The 12,768-nt window shown below is 43.5% G+C and overlaps 1 protein-coding gene and 1 long non-coding RNA gene across 3 annotated transcripts; one reads left to right on the plus strand and one right to left on the minus strand.

Moving 5' to 3' along the window:
- Positions 1-451: 451 nt before the first annotated feature.
- Positions 452-12,552, minus strand: LOC121280319. 2 transcript variants are annotated; one of them, XM_041192196.1, is made up of 3 exons: positions 12,149-12,552; positions 7,221-7,323; positions 452-507 (listed from the first exon to the last, which is right to left on the minus strand). In XM_041192196.1, exons 1-3 carry the CDS (start codon positions 12,416-12,418, stop codon positions 479-481), a joined length of 402 nt encoding a protein of 133 aa, XP_041048130.1. In that variant the 5' UTR covers positions 12,419-12,552; the 3' UTR covers positions 452-478. The 2 variants fall into 2 exon arrangements, with proteins under 2 accessions (XP_041048130.1, XP_041048129.1); XM_041192195.1 differs by lacking the exon at positions 452-507 and adding an exon at positions 2,415-4,595.
- On the plus strand, positions 2,387-12,220 carry LOC121280320. The gene is made up of 4 exons (XR_005943592.1): positions 2,387-2,520; positions 2,630-2,707; positions 9,144-9,233; positions 12,141-12,220. It is a non-coding gene; the product is annotated as an uncharacterized LOC121280320 (long non-coding RNA).
- Positions 12,553-12,768: the final 216 nt, after the last annotated feature.

The raw sequence follows: 12,768 nt of genomic DNA on the forward strand, positions 1-12,768 counted from the left end.
GATGGAAACGAGAAGGAATTTCTTCTCTCAGATGGTCGTTAGTCTTTGGAATTCTTTTCCCCAGAGGAGGAGGAGAAGGCTGGATCATTGAATATATCCAAGGCTGAGTTAAAGTGATTTTTGACTGACAGGGGCATTAAAGGTTATGGGAGACAGGCAGGAAAATGGAGTGAAGGCCACAATCGATCAGATCAGCCATGATCTTATTGAATGGCAGAGCTCGATGGGCAGAATGGCCTACTCTTGCTCCCATCTCTTATGATCTTATGAGGCCTTGGTGGAATAATCTGGCAAAAAGTTTAGTATCAATATGGAGTGCCTGATTAGGTAAATGAAATAAAATAAGGTAAAAGTCTCTTAAAGAGGATGGGGTATGTCTCCTTCCATGTCTCCTCCACCTACCACTTAATTCTTTAGAATCTTAAAACAAAAGCAGAATACTGAAGATGGTGGAAATCTGAAATGAAACTAGAAAGTGCTAGAAATATTCAGCGGGTCTGGCAGCATCTGTGGAGAGAGAAAAACAAGAGTTAACGTTTCAGGCTGGTGACCAGCTCATCACGCTCTCGCAAAATGTCATCGACTGGAAACATTAACTCTGTTTCTCTCTCCAAGATGCTTCCTGACCAACTGAATGTTTCCAGCAATTTTTTTTTCATCTTTAGAAAACTAACTTACTTGAACACATGGGAAATTTTATTTGTTCAGTCTCGAGTGCAATGTTGTTTTGATGGTTTAATATTCTCTACTGCTCCATTTTTCATCAACTTGCACTTAAATAGCACCTTTCACACAGAGGAATTCCCCCAGGGCAGCTCACAAGGGGTGGGGGAAGAACAGCGAGAAGGGGGAAACCGAAGGAGGGGTTGTCAGAAGCATTAGTGAAGATGGGTAAAAAGACCATCATAGGGGCAGAACTCGGGGAGGCTTTTGAAGCTGGTGAGGGATATAGCAAGGCAGAGAGGCGGTTTAAGATGAGAGTTCCATTCTCATTGACCAACCCTAACTGTGCTAACACAGGAGTGAAAGGAAATTGCACCACATAGTCTACAGTCGAATTCAGTTATGGAACTTAAATGCACAGCAATGAAAGAAATAGTTTGCATTTATACAGTGTGTTTTATTATCTCATCGCATCCAGTGAAGTACTTTTAAAAGGTAGCCACTGTTGTGAGAAGGAAAACACAGCAGCCAATGTGCACACAGCAAGATCCCACAAGCAGCAATTGGATAAATGTCCAAGGTAACAAAAGGAAAATACTGTGGTTGCTTGAAATCTGAAGTAAAAATAGAAAATGCAGGAAATGCTCGGAGAGAAACAGAGTTAACGTTTCAGGTCTGTTCTGATGAAAGGTCTCAGATCGGAAACGTTAACTCAGTTTCTCTCTCCACAGATGCTGTCAGACCTGCTCAGTCTTTCCAGCATTTTCTGTTTTCATGATTAAATTACCACATAATCTATTTTGATGGTATTGGCTGAGGGATGTATGCTAGTTAGAACACCAGGAGAACACTGGAAAGTGTCTCCAGGAATCTTTAAAATCCACCTGACAGAGCATAGGAATTAGGCCATTTAGTCCCTCGAGTCTGCTCCACCATTCAATAAGACCGTGGCTGATCTGATTGTGGCCTTAAGGCCATTTTCCTGCCTGTCTCCAATAACATTTGATTCCCTTGTCAGTCAAGAATCGATCTACCTCAGCCTCAGGAATATTCAATAACCCTGCCTCTACTGCTCTCTGGGGAAGTTCCAAGTTCCTTCTTAATTCTAATGGATTAATTCTAATTTATCCAATTTAAAATTCACAACTCAGAGAAGGGTCATGAGGACTCGAAACGTCAACTCTTTTCTTCTCCGCCGATGCTGCCAGACCTGTTGAGTTTTTCCAGGTAATTCTGTTTTTGTTTTTGTTTTGGATTTCCAGCATCCGCAGTTTTTTTGTTTTTAACACAGAACTCCAGATTTAGTTTCACCAATGGCCTACAAAACTGAAGCATAAGCTCCCTACTTTTGTATTCCATTCCTGTCGTAATAAGCGATAACTTTCTATTAGCTTTCCTAATTACTTGCTGTAGGGCAGACAGGGCCTCGGTGTTATGTCTATCTGAAAGACGGCAAGTCCTACACTGCAGTGCTCCCTCAGTACTGCACTGGGAGTGTCTGTCAGCTTGGATTATGGGCTCAAGTCTCTGGAGTGGGGCTTGGTCCCACAACCTTCCGACTCAGAGGCTAAGAACTGGGCCACCCTGACAGCTATATCACACAACCCAGAATCCGCTGCAAGTAAAAGCAATGCAAACCCCACAAAAAAAAGTACAATCTTATAAAATGGATTTCTCAACAGCACACGACAGGACGCATGACAGAGGAATGCGAGTAAATGATGCAAAGGAATCCAAAAATTCAACAAGAATGCCATTTATAAGGTGAGGCATAAGCAGCAATGCTTGTGTAAATACACCAAAATATGCAGGATGCACTGAAGGAAAATTACGGAAACGTTTGGAAGCACAGTGCAGGTCAGTCAGCGTCTGTGCAGAAAGCCAGCAAGTAGCTTTGGGCTGGGACTTTCTTACAGTTTGAAGAAGAACCCAGCTTGAAGCAGTAATTGTCCTTCTCTCTACACAGATGCCATTTCATACCGTAGCACCAATGATACTGTTACTATAAAAACGGAAATGAGTCATTGATTGCAACAATGAAGAGGTAAAGGATTAAATTTTCTTATAGTATATTGAATGCTCTCAGCAGTCACTGAGAGCCTAGCCTGTTTCTAGTGATAAAGCTGGGTGTGGAAGTAATTGTTCTATGGGGGAGGGGTTGCTGATTTTTTACAGATTAAATTTCCACAGTCTCTGAGAATTAATTCAATGAATCCACATCCATTATATGAGCCTGTTTCAGCAGTTCACTATTCTTTGGTGTGTCAGCTGTGTCTCAGTGGGTAGCACGTTTCTCTGAGTCAGAAGGTTGTGGGTTCGAGACCCACTCCAGAGATTTGAACAGAAAAATCTAGGCTGACACTTCAGTACAACATTGAGGGTGTGCAGCGCTGGTGGAGGTGCTGTCTTTTGGATGGAGCGTTCAACTGAAGCTTCATAGGTGGATGTAAAAGATCCCCTGGCACTACTTCGAAGAACATGGTTATCTCCAGTGTCCTGGGCCAATCCTTATCTCACAACCAACATCACAGAAACAGATGACCTGGTCATTATCACATTTGCTGTTTGTGGGAGCTTGCTGTGTGCCAGCTGGCTGTCTCATTTCCGACATTACAATGGTAACTACAGCCTAGAAAGCCATTCGGCCTACACTGTCTGCACCAGCTCTCTGAATAAGCAATTCATTCAGTGCCATTCTCCTACCTTCTCCCCATAAGAATGAGCATTGTTCCTCCATTGGCTGTACAGTGCTTTGGAACATCCTGAGGTTGTGAAAGGCACTATATAAATGCAAGTCTTTATTTTATTAATAAACTTAAAATTGTAACCCCGGTCTTTCCTAATCTACTTAGTTAGAATAAACTTGATGCAATAATCCATTCCCTTCATCGATTAAACTTCAAACAGATCACCTCCTAAGTCAATGCTTCTCTTGAGTCCTAACTCTTACAGCCTATCTTGACAACTAAGATGTTTTAAACTGGCAATTAGACTCTGACCCTCTGCCCCCTTTCCAAACCTACCATGTGAGGAGATAAATACTGGATATGGTATTCCAATTGAGGCCTGATCAAGGTCTTGTGCGAGAATGTGTTTTGTTTCATAGTCCTGTGAATACCCCAGCCCCCTATCTGCCCAGATGATGGTGCTAGTCTTCACTCCATGGCATCGCTGGCAGCCCAGCAGAGATTGGGTACCGCCCATTGGAAAATGCAGAGAGTTAACATCGCACTGACTCATGCAACTGGCTCACCCTTGGCCTGTTGGTTGAGGGAAATAGGTTACCACGGAAAAAGACAAGATAGTTTCTCTGTGCTTCATGCTTGGAGGAATTCTCTTTACTCTGAGGGTTCAGGAGTGAACCTGCTTCCGTGTGGGGGTCCCTTGCGTTCTATACTGCTGTGACAGGTGCTGAGGCAGTTCAAAGAAAGAGAATGTGAAGTTTCTGCTGAAGCTGAGGTTGGAGATGCCCTGGACTGGAGGCAGCTGCCCGCCTTCCTGCAAGTTGTTTCTCAGCCTCCTCGGGGACCAGCCGTCCTTCCCGCTTCTCTGGGCCAGCAGTGCCCTGGGCTCTGTTGGGCCCTCAGGAAGGGCTCGGCGGGATTGCTGCGCTACTTTGCTACCCGTCCCTCTGTGCCCATCTTGGTTCCTGCTGAAGCTGTTCTCCTCCGTGGGCTCCTCGGCAAGGCTGCACTGATTCCCGATGGCGCCACACGGAAGATGGTGCTGAGCGCTAGCGTGACATGGGAACGGTTCCAGCGACTGTGGAATGGCACTGAAAGAGGTGTCCAGAAGGGAGTTCCCAACCCATGGCGCGATATCCCTACTCATGTTACATTTGCTCTTCTTCACGCACAGCACTCTTTGCGGCGGTGGTGGTTTCAATGGTTTTGTGCGGTCCGAGAAAGGTAATTTCTCCTGAGGCGCCTTTTCTGTTGAAAAGATAGAGGAAATTCATTCTGTTGCTCGTTCTGAGGATTGAACATAAAAACATGAGAAACAGGAGCAGGAGTTGGCCCTTTGACCCTGCTCTACTGTTCAATACAATCATGGCTGGAGCATCTCAAATCCACTTTCCCGCTCTATCCCCTTATCCCTGTGTTCCTTTGACACCCAAAAGTGTAACGATTTTGTACACTCAATAAGTGAGCTCTCTGGGGTAGAGAATTCCAAAGATTCACAATGCTGTGTGTGAAGAAATTTCTCCTCATCTCTGTCCGAAATGGCTGACCCCTTATCCTGGGACTACGAGCCCTTGTTTGAGAATCTCCAGGCGGGTGAAATGGTCTCCCAGCAGCTGCCCTGTGAAACCCATTTCAATGAGAAGAAGCTAACCTTGCTTATCAGCTTGAGTGGCCATAGAGGATTCAATTTGAGGTGGTTGGTATCCGGTATGGACCAGACTGTCCAGTTTTTCAATGATTTGTCCAGTGATACACAGCTGGAGTATGGTATCCAATTCCAGACAGCACACTCTCGGAATATTGTCAGTGCCTTGGGTGCAGGCAAGGTTTATTAGCAGAGAGAAACTGGAGAAGGTGGGATTGTTCCCCTTAGAGTAGGCTTGAGAGGTGATTTATTGGGGTATTCAAAATGAGAGGGGTTTTGAAAGATCAAACAGGGAGAATCTGTTTCTAGTGACAGGAGAAATGGTTACCAGAGGCCATGGATTTATTTTAAAAGAAGCAGTGAGAGGTGAGGAGATTTCTTTTTCTGTTGCGAGTTGTTGTGATCTGGAACACGCTGCCTGAAAGGGCACTGGAAGCAGATTCAACAGTAACTTTCAAAAATTTGGATATATATTTGAAAAGGACATTGACATTCAATGGCATTACCATCACTGAATTCCCACACTAGAAACATTCGGGTGTTTACCATTGACCAGAAACTGAACTGGACTAGCCATATAAATACTGTGGCCACAAGAGCAGGTCAGAGGCTGGGAATTGTGACAAGTAGCTCACCTCCTGACTCCCCAAAGCCTGTCCACCAACTACAAGGCACAAGTCAGGAGTGTGATGGAATACTCTCCACTTGCAGCTCCAACACTCAAGAAACTCAACACACTGTCCAGGACAAAGCAGCCCGCTTGTTTGGCGTCCCATCCACAAAAATTCACTCCATCCATCACTGACACGCAGTGGCAACAGTGTGTACCATCTATAAGATGCACAGCAGCAACTCACCAAGGCTCCTTCAACAGCACCCTCCAAACTGTTCCTTCAATGCTGCTGGGTCAAAATCCTGGAACTCCTTCCTGAACAGCACCATATGGACTGTGTTGGTTCAAGAAGGCGGCTCACCACCACCTTCTCAAGGGCAATTAGGGATGGACAATAAAAAATGATAGCTGAGCCAGCTATGTCCACATCCCATGAAAGAATAATAAAGAAAGGACAAATTTGCAGGGATATGGGGAAAGAGCAGGAAAGTGGGACTAATTGGATAGCTCTTTCAAAGAGCCAGCATGGGTACAGAGGGCTGAATGACCTCCTTCTGTGCTGTATCATTGTATGAAACTTATAAAGCATAAAACTGCTCTGATGCAGGGTTTCGCAGACTGAGATCGGGAATTTTGGACATGGACTCATTGCACAGGTTGTAGGGGGGAGAATTCATGATTCCTGCTGCTCTATGCACCCGTTGCATGATTCCACACCTCGAGCGTGGGTTTAACAAAGACTAGCCCCAAGCCTTTTCCTCTTTAAAATTACACATCCCCTCACTTACTTCTAAGCCTCAGATGTCAATGGGACTATTTACTGTTAAAAGCGTCCAGCAAAGCTTAACTTGTCACTGTTCCTCCCTCAGCTCTCGTGACTCAACAATGACAGATAAACTATTTTGTACCACTTTTGCTGCAGGTTCACTGGGGTCAACAGCTAGAATTGGGTGTGAAAAATCCAAGTTACAGCAATGATAATGTGTAAAGGCCCTCCCTCTATCACACCATTATTATTACATGTTCCTTCTTCTTTCTACAAGCTCAACTAATAATCCAAAGGCCCAAACTGATGCTCTGGGTACATGGGTTCAAATCCCACCATGGTGGCTGGTAGAATCTAAATTCAATGGATAAATCTGGAATATAAAGTGAGTCTCAGTAATGGTGACCATGACAACTATCAGTGATTGTTGTAAAAACCCATCTTGTTCACTAATGTCTCTTCAAGGAAAGAAATCTGCCATCTTCACTTGGTCTGGCCTACCTGTGATTCCAGACCCAGAGCAATGCGGTTGACTCTTAACTGCCCCCTGAAATGGCCCTAGCAAGACACTCAGTTCAAGGGAAATTAGGGATGGGCAATAAATGCTGGCCTTGCCAGTGATGAAAGAATAAAGAGAAAAGAAGTGCAGGCCACAGCTGAGGTCAGCTATCTCAGCCGGTTGTCCTGTATGGTTTAATATCAAACCAGGCAGTGCATCCACTTACCAATCTTAAGCACTCAATAATGTGTGATCTGGTAAAACCCCCTTAAGTACAGAGACACTTTCTCTACATTTTTGTGTGAGGAGCCACTTGTTAAATCCTCGGGCTGCTACATTGTACAACTTACTGTTACCAAAAGCAATCTCTTCTCCTTTCCTAATGGAAGGCAAGATATCTCTCTTTAGTTTTTGAAGGTTAAATTGATCCATTTCTTCTTGTGTTTTCCTTTCCTGCGTGAAGAGGAAATTAAAACAGAAAATTACAAAGGGTTCAAATTAATTCAAAGGATAAAGCTCCTTTGACAGCACTTCCCAAACCTGTGACCTCCACCATCTAGAAGGTCAAGGGCAGCAGACACATGGGGAACACCACCACCTCCAAGCCACACGCCATCCTGAATTGGAAATATATCACTGTTCCTTCACTGCCGCTGGGTCAAAATCCCGGAACTCCCACTCTGTCGACACTGTGGCTGTACCTATACCACATGAACTGCAGCGGTTCAAGAATGCAGCTCCCCACCACCTCAAGGGCAATTAGGGATGGGCAATGAATGCTAGCCTAGCCCGTGGCCCACTCACATCTTATAAATTAATTTTTAAAAATATAAAAGCAAGGAAGTTATGGTATACCTCTATAAGTCACTTGTTAGGGCTTAACTGGAGAACTGTGTCCAATTCTTGGCACCACACTATACGAAAAATATATTTTTGAAGAAAACACGTTTAAGCCTTTGAGAGGGTGCAGAGGAGATTTACTAGAATGATACCAGGGATCAGGGACCTCAGTTACATGGAGAGAATGGAGAAGTTGTGGTTATTTCCCTTAAAGAGCAGAAAGGGTTAAGCGGTATGTATATCTCTCATCCTGTCCCAGTGGACATGTCTCTCAAACTGCAGCCATTGCAATCCTAATCCACAGTCCAACAGAAAATAAAAAGATATGTTTTTTACAACAGTCCAACAGAAATAAAAGGATATGTTCCTCACGCTGTTCCTTAACATAGTACATAAGCAAGGGATCAGTTCTACAGCTCTGCATCTCCCATTGATCCCAAAAGCTTTCATCACTTTCACCTGTTGTCTATCCAACATTAATGGGTCTTTAGACATTCTACTTTGACCAGACTTTTGTCTCCTCCCAACTCTCTTTTGCTGCACAGTGTCCACTCATCCTGCATAGAGTCCTGAGATATCTCTCTGCAGAGTGTTGCAGTAAAGAGAATTCCTCCCAGCATCTCCACAACACTCTGCAGAGAGATATCTCAGGACTCTATGTTCAAAGTAGAATGTCTAAAGACCCAAGTCTGGATGATGGTTCTGCTGGAGATGGTGGGGTGCAGAGCATCAGCGGGTAAAGGTCAGAGGGCTGAGGAAGTGGATTCCGATTAGAAGACAGTTCATTTAGGGCCGTATGGATGAAGGAGATGGTTGAAGTAGGGTAGGACAAGAGGTATGAAGGCGAGGACAAGGATTTTAAAATCAGTTTGCTGTTACAAAGGTCAGTAAAGCTTACCAGGACAAGTATGCTGGTTGGTGAGGTGTAAGGGAGAATGGAGCATCATGTAGATGAGGATTTAAGCTGTAACCATTAGCATGAGACACATTTGGTGGAGGATGGAGGTTGATAATGAGAACATTGAAGAAGTCAAATTCTGAAGTAAATGGATGGTGGAAGACTGGCTTGTGTCATCATCAAGAACTGAAAGGAACTTGGAAGGTATTGATCAAAATCAACCCACCAAATCCTGTACTCTGGAATTGGTGCTATTGAACTGTTTTATCCCATCTGTAAACTCCATGTTTTGTGTGAGTTATGTGTGTATGTGTATAGGGATTTAAGAAGCGGGTAGAGTTTAAGTTATAGTGTTAGAAGTTAGCAGTTCATATTTCTTTCTTTTACCACTAATTAAAGACAATTTGTTCAATAAACAGTTATTTACTTGTTAAGTTTATAAACCTGGTGCTTGTATTCTGTTAACCTAATTTAAACAGTTGGGTAGAATTGGGGCAACCTGGTGGTTTGATCAAACTTTTCACATTTGTCGCAGCTCAGGGAACAGTGGAGCTCGATATTACAGCGCAATATCCCCAGTGAGTCGTCACAACAGCATCTGAATGAAGAGGACTACACACAAATGGTGTAAATAAAGAAAGCCTTGTTAACTTTCAACACAAAACCTTTTTTTTATTCAATTTTCAAGATTGGTGTTTGCGCATGTAATCATTTCCTGTCCACTCATCTTACTTCCTTAGGTCTTGTTTATCTTTTATGTCAATGTTTAGCACTGAAGCTGTCCATGTAAACATTCATAAGACATTTCATGTGACCAATGTAACACCCTTATTCAAAAAGGGAGGGAGACAAAAAACAGGTAACTATAGGCCAGTTAGCTTAACATCTCTCATTGGGAAAATGTTGGAGTCTCTTAGGGTGTAATAGCAGAGCATTTAGAAATACTTAATCTAATCAAGCAGAGTCAGCATGGCTTCATGAAGGGGAAATCATGCCTAACAAAGTTATTAGAATTCTTTGAGGAGGTAACAAGTGGGATAGATAAAGGGAAACCAGTAGACATAATATATTTGGATTTCCAAAAGGCACTTACTAAGGTACCACACATAAGATAAGATAAGAGCCCATGGTGTTGGGGGTAGTATATTGGCATGGATAGAGGATTGGCTAACTAATAGAAGACAAAGAGTTGGGATACGGGGGACATTTTCAGGATGGCAACTTGTAACTAGTGGAGTGCCACAGGGATCAGTGCTAGGGCCTCAATTATTTACAATATATATTAATGACTTAGATGAAGGAAGTGAATGTACTATCGCCAAGTTTGTGGATGACAGAAAAATAGGTGGGAAGGCAAGTGGTGAGGATGACACAAGGAGTCTACAGAGGGATATAGACATGTTAAGTGAGGAGGCATAAACTTGGCAGATGGAATATAATGTGGGAAAATGTGAGGTTATGCACTATGGCAAGAACAGAAGTGCTGAATATTATTTAAATGGAGAAATGCAGCACAGAGGGATCTGGGAGTCATTGTGCAGGAATGCCAAAAAGATAACATACAAGTTCAACAGATAATAGAGAAGGCAAATGGAATGTTGGCCTTTATTTCAAAGGGAATGGAGTATAAAAATAAGTAAGTCTTGCTAAAACTATACAAGGCACTAGTTAGACCACACCTAGAATACTGTGAACAATTTTGGTCCCCTTATCTAATGAAAGATATATTGGCATTGGAAGCAGTCCAGAGAAGGTTCACTAGTTTGATCCCGGATTACGAGGGATTTTCTTACGAGGAGAGGTTGAGTAGGTTGGGCCTGTTCTCATTGGAATTTAGAAGAATGAGAGGCAACCTTATCGAAACGTAAGATTCTTAGGGGGCTTGACAGGGTAGCTGAGAGGTTGTTTTCCCTTGTGGGACAGTCTAAAACCAGAGGGCATAATCTCAGAGTAAGGGGGCACCCATTCAAAACAGAGATGAGGAGAAATTTCTTCTCTCAGAGGGTAGTCAATTTGTGGAATTCTTAACCGCAGAGGGCTGTAGAGGCTGGGTCTTTTTTAATCAGTAAGGGAATCAAGGGTTATGGGGAAAAGGCAGGAAAGTGGAGTTGAGGATTATCAGATCAGCCACGATCTCATTGAATGGTGGAGCAGACTCGATTGGCCAAATGGCCTACTTCTGCTCCTACGTCATATGATCTTATTTCCCCTATGTAAACAGTTGCTTGTCACGATTTGACCTTGAACCAATCACTAATGATATTTTAGGAACATTTTGTTGAGGACTACAATTTCAACGAATAGCTACCCAGAGAGTCAATCTCAGAAATGTGGCAACACAATATACCATTTTAAAAAAAAATCATTCAGGGTATGTGGGCATAAATGACCAAGATTTACTTCCCATCGCTAAATGCCTTTGCCAGGTGTTGTTGAGCTGTCTTCTTGTGAATGGTTGCAGTCCGTGTGGTGTACGTACACCCACAGAACTGTTAGGTAGGTGTTCCATGATTCTGACCCGACAATGAAAGAATGGCCGATACATGGAAAGAAGAAAGACTTGCATTTATATAGTATCTCTCACAACTTCAGGATGGCCCAAAGTGCTTTACAGCCAATGAATTGCTAGTGAAGTGTAGCCACTGTTGTAATGTAGGAAATGTGGCAGCCAATTTGTGCACAGCAAGCTCCCACAAATAACGTGATAATGACCAGATAATCTGTTTCATGTGATATCGATTGAGCGACAAATATTGGACAGAACATCAGGGATAACTAATCGAAAAGCAGAATACTTCAGATGCTGGAAATCTGAAATAAATATTGAAAAAGATGGAAATACTCTTCGGGTTGTGGCAGTTATGGAGAGAAACAGAATTAACGTTTCAGGCCTGAGACCTTTCATCAGGGATAACTCTCCTGTTCATCAAAATTGCACCATTAGATCTTGTACATCCACCTCGGTTTAGTATTTCATCTGAAAGATGACGGCCAGGATTTTCCAGCTACCAGGATCGTCCAAGTCAATGGACTTTTTGGCTGGGCTACCAAATTTCCTGCAACAGGTCCTTCCACTACAGGGCCAAAAAATGCTGGCCCAGGTTTTTGTACTCAAGTCCCAGAGCGGGTTTTGAACTCACAACCTTCTGATACAGAGGTGAGAGTGCCACCAACTGGGCCATGGCTAATTTGTTATATTTGTAGAACATTCTTCCAGTTGATGCTTAGACAGCAAGCCTCAGGGGCTATTTGACCGTGGAGAATTTTTACAGCCAAACCCAGGTATGCGCTAAACCCTCCCACCATTCCTCCAAACACACCCACTCACGCTCAGTGCTAACCGAGCAGCAACCAGAGGCCAGAACGCTGGTGCGATTTTTCACCCTCTTCGTCCCTTGCTACTGGGCACGCGAGTTTAACTGCCATCCAAGCTGAGATCTGACCTGAGGTCAGCACCAACTGTGGAGTCGGGAGCTCGTGGTTAAGTTACACTGCCGTTTCCAACTAAAGCATCTGTTTTGCTATTTACAAGCTCATTACCTCAGAAAGGAGAGAAAAGTTCTTGTCAAGTGATGGGCAGTTTGTGGAACTTTCTGAAGTCGGCAGACGTACAGTGACCATCTCCATGACTTTCAACCGTCTATTTATTTCCACCTTCGGAGATGAACTGGAGGCAGCATTCCGACCCTCCCCCAAAGCTAGACCCAGCTCATCGTAGAGGGACTGAAGTGAAGCAGAGAACGAATCTTTCTTCATTCTGTTTTCTAAAAGTTGATCCAACCTACTTGGAGACTCGTTTTCCGTCCCCATTACCCCTCACGGTCAGCAGCGCATCCTCTGATGAGTCCACCCTCAACCCGTTTGCAATCCGTGTCTCTCTGAAGCTTATTTGCAATGCACAGTCATAAAATACAGTTAACTCTTTGCCAGCGCTGAGCGCATCTGTCAACATACGAAAGGCCATTGTGAGCCAGTGAGGTATGAAGTGAATAGCTTACACTCAGTCGCTTTTCAATAGGAGTTATGCTATCTGCAGAACAGATGAAAAATGGGGCGTTAAACATTCATGACAATCCACACAGGGAGTAACCCCACCTTACCCGAACGGTAAAATATTAATCATTAACCATTGGGCTTCATCTCAACTCGGATAGAATTTA

The sequence above is a fragment of the Carcharodon carcharias genome, chromosome 7, assembly GCF_017639515.1.
Source record: "Carcharodon carcharias isolate sCarCar2 chromosome 7, sCarCar2.pri, whole genome shotgun sequence".
NCBI lineage: Eukaryota > Metazoa > Chordata > Chondrichthyes > Lamniformes > Lamnidae > Carcharodon > Carcharodon carcharias.

Coding starts and splice junctions, on each gene's coding strand:
- LOC121280319 (XM_041192195.1), bottom strand. CDS start 12,418: ATGGGGACGGAAAACGAGTCTCCAAGTAGGTTGGATCAACTTTTAGAA. Junction 7,324..12,148: donor ACTTTTCTCTCCTTTCTGAG/GTAATGAGCTTG, acceptor CTCTTCACGCAG/GAAAGGAAAACACAAGAAGA. Junction 4,596..7,220: donor AGAGATTGCTTTTGGTAACA/GTAAGTTGTACA, acceptor TCTTTTCAACAG/AAAAGGCGCCTCAGGAGAAA.